General features: G+C 39.9%; 1 protein-coding gene across 2 annotated transcripts in view; it reads left to right on the top strand.

Annotated features, from left to right (window-relative positions):
• PRKAA2 (protein kinase AMP-activated catalytic subunit alpha 2) overlaps positions 1-17065 on the top strand; it is a 55345-nt gene extending 38280 nt beyond the window's left edge. For both annotated transcript variants that reach the window (XM_055140614.1, XM_055140616.1), the window contains 6 exons: positions 774-918; positions 2540-2627; positions 4055-4279; positions 12940-13444; positions 15182-15308; positions 16651-17065. In XM_055140614.1, the coding sequence (XP_054996589.1) occupies positions 774-918; positions 2540-2627; positions 4055-4279; positions 12940-13444; positions 15182-15308; positions 16651-16889 (1329 nt within the window). In that variant the 3' untranslated portion in view covers positions 16890-17065. The remainder of the gene's footprint in view (positions 1-773; positions 919-2539; positions 2628-4054; positions 4280-12939; positions 13445-15181; positions 15309-16650) is intronic.
• The last annotated feature ends 4581 nt before the right edge of the window (positions 17066-21646 follow it).

Raw genomic sequence — 21646 nt, 5'->3', positions numbered from 1 at the left:
GAGTAACATTCTGTTCTAGTACTGTAATTCCTTGCCCCCAAAAGAGAGAAAAGCAGTGACAAATAGCATACCATGAAGGTATCTCCAGGCTGCCACTAAACATGGAGATACTTCTTCCTTCCTTCCTTCCCTTCCTTCCTCCCTTCCTTCCTTCCTTCCTTCCTTCCTTCCTTCCTTCCTTCCTTCCTTCCTTCCTTCCTTCCTTCCTTCCTTCCTTCCTTCCTTCCTTCCTTCCTTCCTTCCTTCCTCCCTCCCTCCCTCCCTCCCTCCCTCCCTCCCTCTCTCTCTCTCTCTCTCTTTCTTTCTTTCTTTCTTTCTTTCTTTCTTTCTTTCTTTCTTTCTTTCTTTCTTTCTTTCTTTCTGCTTAAAAGTCCACCTTTTGAATTACTGATTTTAGGAAATGTTTATACTTAATTGCCAACATGATACTTTTCTCAGTGAAAAATATGTTCCCAAATACCATGTTGAAATTTCAGGTATTTCCCTTTCTTAGTATTTTTCATCAAAGTTCTGTTTTGTATGATGTTTTGCTTGTTGATTTTCTAAACCTTTGTGCACATTTAGTGCTATTAATTAAAAACATTATTGCTACTTAATAAAGGAAAACATATTTACATCTTAAGCTATGATGTTAAACTTTTGGTTTGTTTTCTGAGAATTCTAACACAACTCTTAATAGTTTTTGTAGGAATTTTTAGGCTGATTTTGAGACAAAAGCTCTTGCTTTGTAGATATCCCCAACTTCTTAGTACCGCTTCTTTTTTATTTGACAGGTTGAAGAGATGGAAGCCAGGAGACTTTTTCAGCAGATTCTGTCCGCTGTGGATTATTGCCATAGGCATATGGTTGTTCACAGAGATCTGAAACCAGAAAATGTTCTCTTGGATGCACACATGAATGCCAAGATAGCTGACTTTGGTATGCAACTATAGGCTTGTTCAGAAACTCCAGGTAGCCTTTCGGTAACAGTTCTTAAAGAACTACGAACTTGCAGCTTCAACACCTTAAATCCTGTAGCGTGAAAAGGGATGTTACCTAGTCTACGTGCTAGCTTATTCTATTTATTCAAGTATATATTTAAATATATATTTAAAAATTTAAATAAGTATTTAAATATACTTTTTAAAACAACAGCAACAACAACATGTAGCTTCTTCTGGAGAAGTTAGAGGTCTAGCACTAAGGTCAATCCTTTAAATCTGTATTTCCTCTTAAGGAAATATTTAACTTTTATGTGTGTGCATTTCATAAACTCCATGGAAAATGTAATGAGAATGTGGGCACATTTTTTTCTGATGAAGGTTAGTGAACAGAAGTACATGAACGTACACGTGCAGTTTTGGAGCTTTGTAGTTTTTCTGACTTGATCAAGAGAGATGTTAAAAGAGCTCAGGGCCACAGCATGGTTAAAAATGTGAGCTTCTGTCAGGGGCAAACTAAAAGACAAAAATGTCTATTTTAAGCAATACTTTGAGGGAGGTGTTAACATATCAGGATAGGACATTACATTTGCATATCTGATAAAAGACTTAGGAGGACACAGGTTATGGAAAGAGAGATAGAAGGGTGCCAGAGTTTGGTGTTATTTATTTATTTAAAAAATTATTTATTATTTTTAAATTTATTTTATTCTTTAGTGAATCACCATGAAGGTACAGGTACAGATTCACACATTTTCGAGCTTTTTTTACCCTAATACAATGTTCGCAAACACATCCCTCCACCAGTGCCCATTCTCCAGTTTGGTGTTATTTATTAAAAAATATTTTCGGAGAGCTGGGGCTCTACTTGGCTCTACTGGGGAAGGGAGAGGAGGTACATGTAGATATTCCCAGTGGCACTCGGGAGACCATGTGGTGCCAGGAATTGAACCCGAAGCTGTCATATGCAAAGCACGTGACTTCCAGTCGTTTGAGCCATTCCCCGATGGCTTTTATTTAAAATATTTATGTGATACATTGCCATTAATCGAGAAGCTAGAGAACTAGTTCTTCTATCCCTTTTTTAGAGCACGGTGGACTTTCTTATCCTTCTCTAATTCACAGAGCTTTGTTTAATACCAGATCCAACTGATTTCTCATTTGATATATTGCTTTTTCTCTGCTGAACCGAAGCTTTTCAAACCTAAAAACTTCTGGAATGTAGTATTTATGAATTAGAGCCTGTCTGATTTCTATGTAGGGATTTTTTCTAACAAAGATATTTAAAAGCATGGTATAAAAAGAAGTATTAGTCTTTATTTTTCCAACAGTGGAGATAGATGAAAGATACTTTGATGTGTTTATGTATGTGAAATTTCATATAATTTGGAGTAGCCTCATATTTCTGATGTGTCCCAGCATTTTTCTATAGGAGATGAATTTGATTACCTTTTAAGAAATCATCATATAGGTAAATACTATGAAATTTTTTTTTCCTGGTCTAACAAATGCTTTCCATTGCTTTAAAAATAATGTATTGAAGACTTTCTTTTTCTTATGATATATCTATCAAATCTACTTTAAAATACCTAGTAGGTAAAAATTACTCTTATTTTTAGGGTTATCTAATATGATGTCAGATGGTGAATTTTTGCGAACTAGTTGTGGATCTCCAAATTATGCAGCACCTGAAGTCATCTCAGGCAGGTAATAAGATTAAGTATGCTGAGTGCTTTTCAGTATTTTGTGTTTGGAAGAATGAGGTTGGGATGGGGAATAGCTAATGCTATTTGATGAAATTAACCCCTTCATGAGGAGATAGCAACTAATCATGAAGCTTATTCATAAGCATAATTTAAAATGTTTATACAGATTTCAGTGATAAACTAGCCTGACTGAAAATTTTTAGAATTCTGAGAGAAAATATAGACAAGGTATTGCAGATAGCAGATACAGGGCAAACATAGTAGCCTCTTTGCGAAATGGGTCAGATTCTTTTAATTGGAATTGTATTTGCTTCGTTGCTTCAGGCCTGCGATTGAAATTGGTAGTTTGCAATCAAGGGAATTTTAATAATGTAGAAAGGTGAGAGGATTAAAAAAGAACAAAAATTTATGTCAGTTATCTGGAACTCCTTTTACTGCTGGGAGCTACCAGTGATTAGAATGAAAAAAAGAAAAGGTCTATTTACTTAGGATAATATGAAACAGGATAAATACTAGCGAAGAGATTGCCACAGAACTATCCAGGTACTTAACTGTTTAAAATATTCAATAAAATAGGTCATGGATAAAATGATGTTTGCATTTATCTTTCTTGTAGTTTTACAGCAAAAATGTTCAACTTATCTACTATGTCTTTCAATTTTATGGTCACCTACTTTGCTGTATTCTGCTAATAATTGCTGGAGCTATAAAAATACAAATATTGCCATTTACAACAGCGTGGATGAACTGAGAGAGCATCATGCTTAGTGGAAAAGCCAGATAGAGAACAAACACTGTATGACTTTAATAACATGTAGAATTTAGAGAAAGTAAAGAGATGAACTAAATCAAACCAAAACCCAACAAATTTCTGGACTATAAGACTATTTCGTGATTACCAAAAAGGAAGGGGGGTTTGTAAACCAGGACAAATGATAGTGAAGGGTAAAATTGGACTTAATTTTCAGTGATGCACATTTGAAACTAGTATTATAATGCACTGTTACTTCAATAAAATATTAGAGACCGAAATTAGTTTATTATTTAGGCTATTAGTTTAAATGAACTCAAGATAAATAAAAATGACATTTTCTCCTGGATAACTGAATTGATAAGTATTCTCTTGGGGAAACAAGCATTAAAAAATAATCATTCTCTTTGTGAAAGAATGTTGGGAATTGGCCATGAACATTGTTTAAAATCTTGGAAATCAATATGTAACCTGGCTTGCACTGGGTATATCTAAGAATTGGGTGCATCTGGTGGAGGGATGGGTGTTTGATCATTGTGAGATTGTAACTCAAACATGAAAGCTTGTAACTATCTCACAGGGATTCAATAAAATTTTAAAAATTAAAAAAAAGAATTGGGTGCATGTAGATGATAAAAATGACAGTTGCATTTCTAATGTGTGTTGTCATCTTCTAGACTATATGCAGGCCCTGAAGTGGATATCTGGAGCTGTGGTGTGATTCTATATGCTCTTCTCTGTGGCACCCTTCCATTTGATGATGAACATGTCCCTACGCTATTTAAGAAGATCAGAGGGGGTGTTTTTTATATCCCAGAATATCTCAACCGCTCTGTTGCCACTCTTCTGATGCATATGTTACAGGTTGATCCTCTGAAACGAGCAACTATCAAAGATATAAGGTGATTTTTCTTTCCATTATCACTGTATCACTGTCATCCCGTTGTTCATTGATTTGCTCAAGCGGGTGCCAGTAATGTCTCCATTCATCCTAGCCCTGAGATTTATTTATTTATTAAAAAATTTTTATTAGTGAATCATTGTGAGGTACTGTTACAGATTTACATACTTTTGTGTTTGTGTTTCAGTCATACAATGCTCAAGTACCCATTCCTCCACCAGTGCCCATTCTAGCCCTGAGACTTTAGCAGCCTCTCTTTACTCCTCCTTCCCAACAGTGCTGCATTGGAGGCGCTTTCAAGGTCAGGGAAATGAGACCCCTTATTGAATACGCCACGGGGAGCTTGCCAGGCTCTGCCATGCAGGCAGGATATTCTCAGTTGCTTGCTGGGTTCGCTGAGAGGGAGAACTAGACAATAAGAGGTTGAATTCTCAGCCACGTGTTTCCAAGAGCTTTATTTTATAATCTCTGGATCTTTGCCATTGAAGGGATTACACAGCACTGGGGAAGTTTGTGGGTGTGACTGCCAAACTACTGGAAAAAGGGGGATCTGGGTGGAGGAGGCCCAGTCCCAATCCAAGCAGACTTGGAGATCTCAGCCCTGGGTCCCACACACCTGGGTTCCTCTGCTGGTTCCTTCATGCATGAGGCTCGTCCGAGAATGTGGAGAGTGGCCTTGAGCATGGCTGTGGCTGGGTTCCGGTTCTTTTTATTACAGTGAAAATTATTATAATGTTTATCTTCTAGTATTTAAATGTTACGCCACTAAGCTTATGTTAGGCTCTGTAATCTTTGTTCTACATATTCATCTTTTAAAATTCTGCTCACATGTCACCTGTTAAATTATTCTGATTTCTTATGGCAATATTAATTTCTTATATTTAAATATATCTTTTATCTTTTATAATTTTCACAATAATTATAGTGATCTTCCAGTGTATCTCCTATCTCTTAAATTTTAAGGTTAGTGGCTAGAGTGGTAGTATAAAGGTTAGAGTGCTCATCTTGCATGTCACCCTGGTTTAATCCCCACCATCCATAGTGGTCCCCTAAGCACTTCAGGAATGATCCCTGAGCACAGAGCCAGGAGTAATCCCAGTGTGGCCTTAAACAAATAAAATTGTAACTTCATAAGGGTAGAGATGATATGCATAGAATATAGCATGTCATATAAAGTATTTGAAAATATTTCGACTTAAAAATGGGGTGAGATTCATATCATTTGTATATGGTTGATGAGATAAAGCATAAAAGTTTAGGTATGTTTTTGAATCCAAGAATAGCTTCTAGTCAGTTGGCTTTGAGGGGGTCCTTGTTATATGAGAAAGTTTGAAGTGTTTTTGTTGGGTCACTATGGATACCTTTCATACCCCAGTAGGATATTTTATTGCCTTTTATTTTTTATGTACAGTGTCCTATTCCTTTGAGATTTTCTTATTCAGCTAATATTTCATCAGGTAAATATTTACAATGTGCTTTCTTGATGTCTTCTAGAACCTTCTTTTCATAAGTCAGAATGACTGCACTATATAAATATTGGCTCGTTGGATAGTTGTTGTTGTCAGCTGCTTATCTTTTTGCAGCTTCTATCATAGTCTTTTGTTCCCCCAGTTTTTCTTTAGTATTCCAAGCCTCACACATAAAAATGTAAATGCATAGAAAAGGACCACGTCCACATCTCAGACTCTCTGCTTACTCCTACACCCTTCCAAGTGAGGTTAACCTCCCAGCTTCTGTGTTATTGTTTTGTTGTTGTTGTTGTTTGTTGAGTTTAGTCGACTTCTATGTGACTTTGTCATCTCATTTGATGGGCTCCTACTAGATTCAGTATTGGGGAATTTGGAGAAGTCAAGTCATAAGCCAAGTAATTTTGGAAATTATTAGCACGAGCGAGGCTGTGTCCATGAAGCTTAGCTGCTGGGCTTGCATCTTCTTGATGCTAATCGTGAATCAGAAGAGCAGGACCATTGGGTGCAGCCTTGTGGTCCAGAAGCTTCTGGATTTGTAGAACTGGACAGATGAATTGACAGGGTGGAGGCTGTGCGAGGCAGACATGGCTGCTGGGACTTCTGGAAGTATGGAGGATGGGGAGAGGCTGCTGCCTGTACTCCGAGAGGACCCCAGAGTTTTTAGCCTGAACACTAAGTGCCTGAAATTTTTGAGGTTTGGTGTCTCTGCAGAGATTGCTAGCGGAGCAGTGCACCTGGGCCATTGGTTTGGTGGTAGTGGTGGGTGTGGGTGTGGTTGCAGGGTCTTCAGCAGGATGGGTACTCAACCTGTCCTCCTGAGGGTGCCCCAGACTTTTCAGCTAGGAGACTGATGTGTTCATCAATATGAGCTGCATGGCTTGCATCTCCTCAGAGATTTAGTCGTGAATCAGAAGAGCAGGACCCGTGAGTGACTCAACATGGCGACAGCTGTCGAAAAAAAAAATTTTTTTTTAACCAACTTGTCACTGATTTCCAGTTCTCTGGGGTTGAAGGAGCTTAGCTTTACTCATCTGTATGTGTGTAGGTGTATCACCTCCGTAATAAAGTTTAAAAAAGAAAGTCCCTCAAAAAATATAGTGTAAATGAGCACCAGATTTAGTTATGGAAATAAATTCGAGGAGAACCATTTATATTCATAGTTCTTTAGAGTCGTTCACTTAATTAGCTTTTCAGAAGGAAAATTAGATATTTTGATGTAAATATATACTTTTGTCTGTTTGCATCCACACATACAGTTAGAATAGTAAAATGATGGAGTTTATTTTGGAACAGATATTTTTAGGGTTTAGAAGGAAAATGAAAATAAAAGTCCGCTAGGAGAAGTTAATTTATACAAATGTTAGGTGGTATAAAGGAGTAATATCTCTATTCTTAAAATAATGCAATAACTTGGATTATAATTCCCATCATTTTAAAGTATACATTTCAAGGTTTCTTGAGGAGATGACTTCCAAGTGGTACACAGAGGTTTGTTTGTTTGTTTGTTTTGGCTTTTTGTGTCTCACCTGGTGATGCTCAGGGGTTACTCCTGGCTCTGCGCTCAGGAATTACTCCTGGTGTTGCACAGGGGACCTATATGGGATGCTGGGGATCGAACCTGGGTCAGCTGCGTGCAAGGCAAATGCCCTACTGCTGTACCATGGCTCCAGCCCCATGTGCACAGAGTTCTGGGGGCCTCTCCCAGAGATTCTTGACTAACCTGCCTGTGGTTCAAAGCAAGAGCCCAGGAATGTGCCGATCAGGACCCTCTCCTAGAACCTCCAGGTCTGCAATCTCTGGTTCCAGTTATAAGCATGTGCCTTAACCCTTGTACCCTTGTGCATTATCTCTCTAGTCTTTCAGATTTTTAAAAACATTTGAGCATTCTTTTTCTTTTTTTTTTTTTCATTTTGGGTCACTCCCTGTGGTGTCAGGGCCCACCAGGCCTTCTGCCAGTGGTGCTGATAATCTAAATCAGGGCTCTTACATGTAAAAACTTTGCTGCAGCCTTTGACCATCTTCCCCACTTGTGTTTGAGAATTCTTTATATGATATAGCTTAACAGTGAAATAATTATTATTATATTGCTATTGTACATGAAGCATTTTAAACTTTTCATTGCACTGGTGCTTGAAAAGTATCTATGACAGTACAGATGTGAAGGCATTTGCCTTACATACGGTGGCCCTGGAGAGATTCCCTGCACTGCATATGATTCCCCTACCCTGCTAGGAGTGATCCCTGGTCACCAATGGCTGTGTGTTCCAAAAGCTAAACACCAACCATAAAAAGCACTATTATTCCAGTGTAACAAGTGAGCTTTCAGGGGGCAGAGAGATAGTACAGGAGTTAAGGTGCTTGTTTTGCATGCAGCTGGCCCTGTTTGTAACCCGGGCATCACATATGGTCCCCTGAGCACTGCCAGAAGTGATCCCTTAGCACAGACCAGGAATAAACCTTGAGCACAACCAGGTAATACATTAAAACCAAAGAGGAAAAAAGCCAAAAAACAAAAAAATCTTTCAAAGATTTTTTTTATGATGTTGGTATTTTTTGTCCCTATTAAATTTTAAATTGGGGAACAAGTAATTAGTTCATATCAAATACAGAAAGCCAAGTGCATTTAAAGTGTTGAGTAATTCTGTGTTTGTTGAAAATTATACAAATGGCAAGAGCTGAAGAAGAGGGACTGATTTCAGAAATTGAGTCCACAATATATATTATTTTCACTAAATCAAATTTTTTTACCTGTTCTGTGATACTCTGTGATACTTTCAGTATACCATATTTTATTTCTACATTTTGTCTTATAGTTATTCCTTTATGCGTATTGTAGTAGGGAATTGGGAATTAGAATATGTACTTATTCAATAGATTGTGCTTCACATCTTAATTATTTGGCACTTTAAGGTCCTGTATTATGTGTTGGGAATATAATAGTGAACTAGACAGACATCCTCTTTCTGAAAATTGCCTCTTTATGTTCTCTCAAGTGCCTTAAGCTTTGTATTACTGTTTATGTTCCTATGATTAAACGTGAAAGGTCTGAAGTTCAACTATTAACTTATTCTTCTGTTCACTAGCAATTAGCATATGAGTCTAGTTATATCATATATAATGGGTTTGTTGGGAGTCTTAGATTGAACCATGAGAGTTTATTATTTCCATAAGTCTAAAGTCAGTTGAAATCGAATACTGGAAATATACAATCTAATATAATTAAAGCTTTCAGACACAAAATATTAGCTAGTAATATTGTTTTTAAATGATTATATAGAAACCTTTAGCTGCACTTAAAGAAGTTTGGACATAGTGTGAGGTTTCTCAAATTTAATCAGAAACACGTGTTAGGTTGTAGTGCTGAAAAGATATAATTTCCGGCAGCTCTGTAGCTGAAATGAATTGATCTTATCACAGGTGGAACTTCTAAACATCTGGCTACTGTTTACCTTGTAGAGTTCATTCAAAAACTGCTAAAATCTAAAAACTGGAACATAACAAACTGGAAGGATGGCTTTTAATGGCCTTTTCTTATAAATCACAAGATTTCATTTGTCTCAATTTAAATCAAATTTTATATTATTTTAAACATGTATTTATATAGTTTACATACTGTAAATTTGCTCTAATACATTGTACAATCCAGTGGGTTTTAGTATATTCACAAATATACCTCATGGTGATATACAATTAGCACCCCACCGTCTTGCTTCAAAACTTGTTGTAATCCTTAAATGGAAGTCTGGACTTACTGGTCCAGGTTACTCCTCAGATTCCTTCCTTTCAAGCCCTAGAAGTCAACTTTTTGTCTTTATGGATTTGTATGTTTTGGACAGCTTACATAAATAAACATACAACATGTAGCCTTTTGAGTCTAGCTTTTGACTCAGCATATTTTCATGGTTCTTTCATGGTGTGCTATGTATCAGTAACTCATTCATGTTTTTACTTACAAAGTAATTCATTGAACATGAACGTACATTGTATTTATTCATCAGGTCAAATGTGAATTGTTTCTCCTTCTAGCTTTTACAAATTCTGTTACTGTGCACATTCAAGTCCCGGTTTTTGTGTGGCCATATGTGTTATTTATTTTGGGTGTAACCTTGAATTTGTGATTACTGTATGTTGTTGCTCTTGCCTGTTTAGTGATTTGACTGAACCAGTTCCATAAACTTTGAACTATTAGTTTCAGGTTGCCACTTTTGAAGTTTGCTTTGTTAATTTAATTAAGATCAGCTAACATTTCTTTGTCATTTTCATGCTTATTCCATCCCCTGCTGCTGCTTCGGGTAGCTAGAATGTTAGATAGTTGCTATTGATTGTTTTTTAATAATTTTTCTGGGAAGAGGAATGTTTGAAGAATGGGAGCTTTGAGTCAGGTGAGGTAAAGACAAGAGTTTTGATTAGAAGGTTCCAGGTATTTAAAAAAATCAAAATAGCTTTGTAAGGGTCTATCTCACAGTGATTCAATAAAAAAGTTTTGAAAAAATCAGTAAGTGTTAGAAAGTGTGAGTGTCTAATAGAAAGAGCATTTCCATCCTTGCCTTTATCTGTAGGGTTAGACACATTCGCACTTTGACTATCCTGCTAATATTATCATCACCATTATTATTTTTACCTGTTCAGTTTCTTTATTGAAGAAGATTAATCTTTATAAGATGTAATTCTCTCAGAGCCTTTGTCTGTTTTGTTCCTTTTCCTATAGTAAAATGTGTTCTCCCACTTCTGGCTGACTTCTGATTGTTCTTATAATCTGCCTAAATATCTCTGTGTGGCTCTCCTAATCACTTATTATTTTGAATTACATACTGTTACTTCATATTTTTCCATTCACGATCTTTGTCACTAGGCTTTTATAGTTTATTTTTATTTGCAGCTCTCTGATCTATGGTACTGTTAATGGCGGGGTTTCATGCATAAAACATCCCCACCCACACCGTCACCAGAGTGTCTGCTTCCCTCCCCCCCCCCGACTGGGGGTCCTCTCCCAGTACCCACCCCCTCGGTGCCCTTTGCCCCCTATCCGTTCTGTAGGTCTGCTTGGAGCTAGTCTATCCCTTCTATTAGAACTAATTATAGTTCTATAATTAAGTTCAGCTTAATTCCTTTTTTTAAAACAATTTGTTATTCCCATACTATGTTAATATACCACATATGCAAGATCATTTTTTATCTTTGCCTCGCTTTTGACTGACTTCACTCAACATGCTACCCTTTCTAGTTTCATCTACATACTGGAAGATTGAGTGGTTTCTTTTTTTTGGGGGGGGGGGGTCACACCTGATGATGCACAGGGGTTACTCCTGGATCATGCACTCAGGAATTACTCCTGGCAGTCCTCAGGGGACCATATGGGATGCTGGGAATTGATCCCGGGTCAGTTGCGTGCAAGGCAAATGCCCTGCCCGCTGTGCTATCACTCCAGCCTCCCATTTTTTCTTACACACAAATTAGATACTCTTAAATTCAGATAAAAAAAGGTAGGCTAATCTAGGGTAACAATAGTGACATCAGATGCAAAAACAATAGTGACATCAGATGCTAAAAAAATAGGAGAACATATGGCTTAGGAGAATGATTCACAGCATTTTCACTTTATGACACCTATGGACTTATAAAATTAAGAACTCCAAATGGTTATAACTCAAATTTTATAATAATATAAATTATTAATATTTGTATTAAAATTAAACTAATTAAAAGCTAAATATCTTTAAAATGACAAAATATTGCATATGAATTTATATAATATATGCTTTGAAAATAACCTTATTTTCCAAAACAAAAAAATAGTGATTAATGGTATTTTTTAAATTTTTCAAATCCTGTTAATGTTTGACTTTAATCAGAGATACCAACAAGGTTCTCACATCTGCTATTTAATTCAGTCTGTTGTAATATGTTGAAATTTGTGAAGAAAATCTAACTCAGATATGTGTTTAGAAATAGAACATTTTACTGCCTTTGAAATAGTTTTGAATATTTTTCTTTGACATTAAACAATTTGTTGCAATGTCACTGTCACTGTATCACTATATTACTGTCATCTAGTTGTTCATTGATTTACTCCAGTAGGCGCCAGTAATGTCTCCATTTGTCTCAGCCCTGAGATTGTAGCAGCCTCTCCTTACTCATTTTTCCCAATGATTGGAGGCTCTTTTCAGGGTCAGGGGAATTACACCTGTTATTGTTACTGTTTTTGGCATATCGACTATGCCAGGGGGATCTTGCCTGGCTCTTCTGTGTGGGTGGGATACCTCTCGGTAGCTTGCTGGTCTCTCCAAGAAGCATATGCATATATTTCCCTTTATGATGATGGTCCAGGAATATGTTCACTCATGTGTGAGGCTTGGCCCGAGTGTGTGGAAAGCAGCCTGGAGTGTGGAGGCAGTGGGGTGGTGGAGGCCGGCTGCCGGGGCTGGGTCCCTTGGGGCTGGGAGGGCTCTCACCCGCCCCCCTCTGGGGCACCAGGGGTTGCAATGTCAGGTCATAAAATTTGTCAGTAGACTTTATTCTTTATTACAGTAAATTCCGTTGATCTATTTGCATTTTAAATTGGTATCTTATGTCTGTATGACTGTAACATCATGCATTGTTCATTTGGAAGGTATTAGATAATTTTAAAGCAGTCAAATGTCAACATGTTTCATTATACAATATAAAAATATATTGTTGCTGCTAGGTTCATTAGAAAAATCTTTAAACATTGGGAAACTTAAATTTAATACGAATTGTACAAAATTCTAAGTCTTTGCTAGAAGGCTCATGTTTTCTCATTAAAAACAAATCCTGCCAGTAATTTCCTCCGATATGCCAAAGTTTATTTCACTTCTGATAAAATATGTCTTAACATACAAATTTTTTTTTTGGGTCACACCCAGCGATGCACAGGGGTTACTCCTGGCTCTGCACTCAGGAATTACCCCTGGCGGTGCTCAGGGGATCATATGGGATGCTGGGAATCGAACCCAGGTCGCCCTACCCGCTGTGCTATTGCTCCAGCCCCTTAACATACAAATTTGAATAACAATAGGATAAGAGCTAACAGATTTCCTAGGGTTACATAGCTACTAAGTTGCTAGAAACGAGGACTTTTGTTGTTGTTGTTCTATTGTATTTCCCATGTCTGAATAATTTGGGACTCGCTAATGCATGTTCTCAGAATAGTGTATTGTGACATTTTTCCTAGAGAGCATGAATGGTTTAAAGAAGATCTGCCCAGTTACTTATTTCCTGAAGACCCCTCCTATGACGCGAATGTCATTGACGACGAGGCTGTGAAAGAAGTCTGTGAGAAATTTGAATGCACAGAATCAGAAGTAATGAACAGCTTGTACAGTGGTGACCCCCAAGACCAGCTCGCAGTGGCTTATCATCTCATCATCGACAATCGGAGAATAATGAACCAAGCCAGTGAGTTCTACCTCGCCTCTAGTCCCCCAACTGGTTCTTTCATGGATGATAGTGCCATGCACATCCCTCCAGGACTGAAACCCCATCCAGAGAGGATGCCACCTCTCATAGCAGACAGCCCTAAAGCGAGATGCCCGCTGGATGCTCTGAATACCACGAAGCCCAAGTCTTTAGCTGTGAAAAAAGCCAAGTGGCATCTTGGAATAAGAAGCCAAAGCAAACCATATGACATTATGGCTGAGGTTTACCGTGCTATGAAGCAGCTGGATTTTGAATGGAAGGTAGGAAATTCTAGTATATTAGTATTATTTGTGGAAGCCATATTTGTTCTATATAGTAAAATGTCTGAGCAGAGACGACTAAGGTCATCTGACTAAGATTGATTAAATAAGTTGATTTAGATATAAACTGAGCAGTCTTGATATCTGGCTGATAAATTCTATTTTCCCCCCCAAGGCTGTTCCACTAGGCTTCCTGTTTTAAGGACTCACCCCCTCCTCCTGCCCATAAAATAAAAGTACTTTAGAAGTACTTTTATTCAACTCACAAGTATCACTGTATCACTGTTATCACTGTCATCCCGCTGCTCATCGATTTGCTCGAGCGGGCACCAGTAACGTCTCCATTGTGAGACATGTTGTTACTGTTTTTGGCATATCTAATATGCCACGGGGAGCTTGCCAGGCCAGGCTCTGCCTTGCGGGTGAGATGCTCTCGGTAGCTGGCCGAGCTCTCCGAGAGAGGCGAAGCAATCGAACCTGGGTCAGCCACATGCAAGACAAAACTCACAAGTAATTTTTCTAAATTGAGAAATCATGTCTTAACTGGCTGCTGCATACTAATTTTAATCATACTATACTAATATAGTATATGTATATACTATGTATATATATATACTATACTATGTATAGTATATATACTACGTTTAATTATACTATAAAATACTATGATTATTATATATAGTATATATGCTATACTTAATTATACTATATTATACTATAATAATAGTTATTATTATACTACATTTTCAGTCCATATTGTATTTTATTTTATTTTTACTAATGCACACATTCATTTCAATTCTATGTGGGGAGAAAGGCAGTTTTCATTTTACTTATGCCTTTTTTTTTGAGGATTTTGAACATTTTAAAGGGATGTTTAAATATGACATGTATCTTCTATTTTGATTTTTGGCTAAATCAGTTGTTGTAATCCCAGTATTTCTATATGAAAGGAATGAAAAATTAAGTTGGATTCCCTTTTTTAAAATTAAAAAAAAGGAACATTAGGGACTGGGAGATAGTATAGTGGTTAGGGAACATGCTAGGCCTGCGCCCTGCCCAGCTTCCAACATTGTGGGACACGCAGAGTCCCCTGATCATCACTGGGTGCGACCCTGGAGACCCTCCAGCCCCGCTGCACTGCTGATAGGCTCTGGAAGGCCCCAGTACTAAGCTTGACAGAGCAAAGCCCAACAGCAGCTCAGCCTCGGGCCTGGCACTTGAACCGCCGGCCCTTGGGGTACCCAGCACTACTTGGGAGACACCCCCCACCTCCCCCAAAAAACCCATCTCTTTTAAATTCATTACTGAAAATATTTTGGAAGTAATTTGATAAATATTTTGAAAACCCGTAATCTTGATCTTAGGTACCACTTTCTTTCCTGCAAAAGGTAAATATCTTTCTCATTTGAATATTGTGATACTTTTTTTTGACTGTATTTGTTACCTTAGCTTTATGCAGACCTTTAACAATAATAATCTGCATTTATTTAATCTTTATTTAATCTGTATATATGCATCAGGTGCATATATATGGTCTTCATTTAACTATACACAGTGTTTGTGGAGGTTTTGTAAAAATTGTAGCATTGTCAGGTTAAAAAAAAAAGTCATTTAGAATTTCTTTCTCTACCTTTGACTTATGTTTGGTCTTTCCAAGGAAGTAAGATTGAAGGAAGATTAAAGGAAGTATTTTATGGCTTGATGTTTTCCTCTAAAGAAGATTTCCTGTTCTAGGTCGTGAATGCCTATCATCTTCGTGTAAGAAGAAAAAATCCAGTGACTGGCAATTACGTGAAAATGAGCTTACAACTTTACTTGGTTGACAACAGAAGCTATCTTTTGGACTTTAAAAGCATTGATGGTAAGGATGCTATGCAGGCGGGAGCTCAGGGAAGATAAAACTTGCCACTAGTTGACAAGATGTTAGAAATCATCTCAAAGACTTGGTGGGTAGGTCTTCTGTACTGGGTTTTAAGTAACGTAGACTTGACGGAAATATAAATGAAATGAAAAGGAGCGAAGTCGCGCAGAGCACCTCTTTCCTGGCACCGCTCTGTAAGTGCTACTCCGCCATTAAAAATGCCATTTGAAGTATTGGCTGTGGAACCAAAGTGAAGGGGACTAATCCCCGAGCACGGAGCCAGGGGTGAGCTCTGAGCAGAGCCTCGAGTTGCCCAGACTCCCATCCACACCCTGGGTAAAGAGCCCCAGAGAAGGACTCTGGAATTACTGACCTTGTCAGGTGCTTTGGCACAATTTTCCATTCGTATTTTATAGTCTTAGCATTACTTTTCTAAAATTTCCCTTGATAAACTTTTCTTATCCTGGGTACCCAAGCTGACCGCCTTACCCCCCCCACCCACCCACCCAAAGCCTCTCCTGGGATTTCTGTGTCTGTAGCTGTCCAGGAGTAGGAAGAATCAGGAAGGTACCTGTCAGAGCTCTCAGTGTGTTCACCCAGCGACACCTAACGTGGCTGTTCCGTTCAGAAGCCTGAGTAGGAGAAAGGTAGAGTAAACGGGGTGTGGATAGATAGTATGGCAGGTGGGATGCTGGCCTTGCATGTGACCAACGCAGGTTTGATCCCTGGCACCCCCTCTGGTCATGTGAACCCGCCAGGAATGATCCCTGAGCTCAGAGCCAGGATAACCCATGCACACCACTGGGTGTGTGGCCCAAAATCAGAAACAAAATCAGCCAGAGTTCTTACTAAATTTAGGGAACTAACACAGACCTACAAAATCAGACTCTCTACAAATCCCAGCTTTTAGAAGATTTTTTTTCCCTTTTAAATAATATTTCCCATCATGTCCCAGTTCTGCTACTCCTATGCACCAAAGATTCAGAACCACTATGTGACGGTAGCTTTGACTTCTTAGTGATTTTTTAAAAATTAATGTCCTTCAAGAAAATCAGCCTTGAAATGTGTTTTCTTCAAATGTAGGGATATCAGCTTGATTGAAAGGTTAATGATGAGTATTGAGACAGATGGAGGAGTAACATGTTAAGTGCTGTGACTAATGTCCGTCATGGTTGTGGAGAGAGGAGGTATTGCCGAGCGGCTTCTAAGGTACTGGCAGACCATGTTCCAAGTGGCCCCGACTCCTTTGCATTTCCTTAAAACCGTGGCCATCGCATCCTCCTAGGCCGGCCTCAGGCAAGTCCAACTCTGACCGCAACTGCTCTTCTTTGGTCCCTTTCAGATGAGGTGATGGAGCAGAGGTCCGGTTCCTCAACACCCCAGCGTTCCTGTTCCACAGCTGGCCTACACAGACCAAGATCAAGTTTCGATTCTGCCACTGCCGAGAGCCACTCCCTGTCCGGCTCTCTCTCTGGTTCCTTGACCGGGAGCTCCGTATCTTCAGTCCCACCTCGCCTGGGCAGCCACACCATGGATTTTTTTGAAATGTGTGCCAGTTTGATCACCACTTTGGCCCGCTAATGAGTTTCCTCTGGTTTCTGTCTTTCTGTTAGCACACTGTGAAAATCAGATCTATTCTTTAAATTAGGATCTTACCGATATCACAGATTCTGCAGTAACAAGAGACGAGAATGTCTCTCGGGATGGTCAGTGCCATTGAAATGACTGAAAACAAACAAACAAACAAAAAAAACCAAGCCTGATGTGTTATTTACCTGTAAAAATCTGTAGTTTTATTTTGACTATGATAAATTCCCATAGGCAGTGTTTTTAACAGGGGGATACTGACGAGGATTACTGTTAATTTAAAATCGTGAGTTCACCACAGATGATTAACACACCGTGAATCATCTCCGTGGAAGGGTGCTTTGGCAAAACTTCCTTGCTTTACTATTTATTGTACAGAAATCCAGTTTGCTTTCTAAATTTCAATAGGCTTTAAGCCCTGTTTATGTGCCTCGTTCTCTTGCACAAGATTGAAAAATAACATAAACGTCAGTATGTAAATAATTAAATCTTGAAAATCTACCCTTCAAATTTCAGAAGGCGACATCTATCTGTTTTAGCAAATAGTATGTAGTGCTCCTTGGAGGAACTGGGATTCTGAAACAGGCAGTTGAAATTTTGAGTTTTCTTTATTAAAAAAAAAAAAAAACCTATAACCACTTGAAATTCTATCTTAAGATTTCACTGAAAAATATTTTTTAATCCAAAAAGTCCTCGTGTTTCTGCTCAGTATTGGAATGTCTGGAATCACAAAAACTTTTGTCTTTCCTAGCATTTATATTATTTTAAACCATGCCTACAGAATCTACCTTTTAAAGTTCTTTCTGGCAATCTTTATTTTTGCACTTCACCAAGCATGAAAACCCAGATAAAACATCAGCAGTCCTTTAAAGAGAGCTATTATCTTTGATCTCTTGTTCTGTGTGTGTGTGTGTGTGTGTGTGTGTGTGTGTGTGTGTGTGTGTGTGTGTGTGTGTGGTGTGAAAGCTGTTCCCTCTTTAGTCACTCTTGTCTTTGTTCTTGTTTGGTCTTTAGTGACTGATTGACTTAGCTTTTTAATCTTTTCTTGTTCTCTTTCTTTGTTCTTTCTGTATCTCGATTGCTATCAATCCGATTTGAAAATATTGTTCTGGCCCTAAGGGCTTTTGTGTACTTTCAGAACAGGTAGGCTATGACCTCCATTGTTGAACCTGTTAGGGCAGAGAAGCCTTAAATATTAAACAAAAATTATCTCTTGAATAAATATATGTATTGTTTACATATGTACATATATATTCACACATGAGTGCTTTTAAGGAAAAAAACCAAACAATTTTGCTTTGTGCAGGTTTATTTCATGAAAAACAAAAACCTATATAAAGCAGGGTAAATCATAGTTTATTTTTGGTTTTAGTAAAAGTCTTTAATTTTTAAATGATAATTCATCTAATTTGTATTTATTCATTTGCTTTATTTTATAATTAAAAATATGATTCTGACTTATCCTAGGAAATATTAAGCTCTTGAAAACAAAAAAATGGCATTGACTGGACATAATTTCCCTGCCAAAAGTGATGCATTACCTATCAAGAAGCAAATGAGAAGGCTAAACCAAGTTTTCCTCATGCTGTGGAACACAGCCTGTCTCTCTTTAGTCTGGAGTCAGGAGTTTTTAGCGTGTCACATAATTCTTTGTAGAATCTTTTAAAATGGTGTTAAATAACTTGTAAATCTAATTTCCTGGTATCAAAATGAAAGGAATTTTTGCCAGTTGGGAAGGGAGGGTAGGATTGAAGCGCAGCGATTTGAGTGGAAACCTTTGAAAGATCGCCATCTAGTGGCACCAGCCTGTCATTATTTTTTAGAGACGCGCGGTTCTTCAGTCTGATGTACATTATCCCCGCCTTTCCAAAAGTGTAACGACCTTTTTTGGGGGAGAGCCTTATCAGGGCCAACTCACTGTATCACTGTCATCCCGTTGCTCATCATTTTGCTCGAGCTGGACCAGTAACATCTCCATTATGAGACTTGTTACTGTTTTTGGCATATCGAATACGCCATGGGGAGCTTGCCAGGTTCTGCCAGGCAGGCCAGATACTCTCGGTAGCTTGCCGGCTCTCTGAGAGGGGTGGAGGAATTGAACCCGGATCAGCTGCGTGCAAGGCAAACGCCCTACCCATTGTGATATCACTCCGTACTAAGTATTTTTGTATTCCACAGATGAGTGCAGCCATTCTATGTCTGTCCTTGTCTCTGACTCATTTAACTCAGCATGAGACTCTTCGTGCCCATCCATTTATAAGCAAACTTCATGATTTCCTTTGTCCCGGTGATCATGTAGTATTTCCTGGTGTCAATGCACCATCCCTTCTGGAACCACAACCACTCTTGAGCCTGCTCTCCTGCATAACATTTCTCTCTTCTGAGAGAAGACAGGCAGCCGCCAGGACGTCAGCTGTAAGCCTCTGTTGAAAAACTCATCAGAATCTCTCGCTTTCCAACAAAGGAATGCCACCAATGAAAACTCAGATGATCTTGTACAAGGGCTTAATGGCCCCTGGGTGAAAGACAGCAATCCCAACACACTCTCCTCTAAGTAAAGTTATTTGGAGCATTTTCAGCGGTTAATTCATAACACTGTTTCACTGTCATCCCGTTGTTCATCAATTTGCTCGAGTGGGTGCCAGTAATGTCTCCATCCATCCTAGCCTTGGGATTTTAGCAGTCTCTCTTTACTCTTTACTCCTTCCCAACAGTGCCACATTGGAGGCGCTTTCAGGGTCAGGGGAATGAGACCCATCATTAGTAACTGTTTTTTGCATATTGAATACATCGTGCGCACTCACGGGAGTGCACACTCACCGGAGTGCGCACTCACGGGAGTGCGCACTCACGGGAGTGCTCACTCACCGGAGTGTGCACTCACAGGAGTGCGCACTCACGGGAGTGTGCACTCACGGGAGTGTTTGCTCACCGGAGTGCGCACTCACGGGAGTGCACGCTCACCGGAGTGCGCACTCACCGGAGTGTACACTCACCGGAGTGCGCACTCACGGGAGTGCACGCTCACCGGAGTGCGCACTCACGGGAGTGCACACTCACCGGAGTGCGCACTCACGGGAGTGCGCACTCACGGGAGTGTTTGCTCACCGGAGTGCGCACTCACGGGAGTGCACGCTCACCGGAGTGCGCACTCACCGGAGTGTACGCTCACCGGAGTGCGCACTCACGGGAGTGCGCACTCACCGGAGTGCGCACTCACCGGAGTGCACACTCACGGGAGTGTGCACTCACGGGAGTGTTTGCTCACCGGAGTGCGCACTCACGGGAGTGCACACTCACCGGAGTGCGCACTCACGGGAGTGTACACTCACCGGAGTGCGCACTCACGGGAGTGCGCACTCACGGGAGTGTTTGCTCACCGGAGTGCGCACTCACGGGAGTGCACACTCACTGGAGTGCGCACTCACGGGAGTGCACACTCACCGGAGTGCGCACTCACGGGAGTGCACACTCACCGGAGTGCGCACTCACGGGAGTGCACACTCACCGGAGTGCGCACTCACGGGAGTGTGCACTCATGGGAGTGTTTGCTCACTGGAGTGCGCACTCATGGGAGTGCGCACTCACCGGAGTGTACACTCACCGGAGTGCGCACTCACAGGAGTGTGCACTCACCGGAGTGTTTGCTCAGGGAAGTGTGCACTCACGGGAGTATGTACTTTTTTGTTACCCATTAAATTGGCTAATTTTCTTAAATACATTATTTGGGGCTGAAGAGATAGTAGAAAAGATATACATACTCCCATGTGTACTCACATGAGTGTTTGCTTACGGGAGCATGTACAAACAGGAGTGTGTACCTATGTGAGTGCTCATGGGAGTGTTTGCTCACAGGAGTGTATACTCACGTGAGTGTTTGCTCACAAAGTGTTTACTCAAGGGAGTGTGCTCAAAAAACTGTGTGTGCTCACGGGAGTGTGTACTCACGGGAGTCTACTCATGGAGTGTGTACTCATGGAGTGTGTGCTCGCAGAGTTTATACTCAGGAGTTTGTGCTCGTGGAGTTTGCACTCATGTGGTTCATTCGTACTCACGGATTCTGTGCCTGCAGAGTCAGTGTTCGCGGAATCTGTGCTCACAGAGTCCGTACTCACGGACTCTATTCATGGGAGTCTACTCACGGAGTCTGTGCTCGCCGATCTATACTCACGGAGTCCGTACTCACAGGAGTATGTTCTTGCAGAGCCTGTACTTGTGGAGTCTGTGCTCATGGGCGCCTATACTCACGGGATCCTGTATGTACAGGACCCAGTACTCCCCAGTACTCCCCAAGTTAGTGAGCAAACACTCCCATGAGTGCACACTCCCATGAGCACACACTCCCATGAGCATGCACTCCTGTGAGTGCACATTCCCGTGAGCAAACACTCCCATGAGCATGCACTCCTGTGAGTGCACATTCCCGTGAGCAAACACTCCCATGAGCATGCACTCCTGTGAGTGCACATTCCCGTGAGCAAACACTCCCGTGAGTGCACACTCCCATGAGCAAACACTCCCGTGATTGCACACTCTCGTGAGTACACAGTCCCATGAGCAAACACTCCCATGAGTACACACTCTCATGAGTACACACTCGGGAGTACACACTCAGGAGTATGTACACAAGGGAGTGTAGATAGTACCTTTTGTACTAACTCTTCAGCTCCAAATATTTTTGTCTTTAAGAAAATTAGCCAATTTAATGGGTAATAAAAAGTACATACTCCCCTGAGCAGACACTCCCGTCA

Source organism: Sorex araneus, chromosome 5 (genome assembly GCF_027595985.1).
Source record: "Sorex araneus isolate mSorAra2 chromosome 5, mSorAra2.pri, whole genome shotgun sequence".
NCBI classification, from domain to species: Eukaryota; Metazoa; Chordata; class Mammalia; order Eulipotyphla; family Soricidae; genus Sorex; species Sorex araneus.
This window is presented reverse-complemented; position numbering and strand designations above follow the sequence as displayed.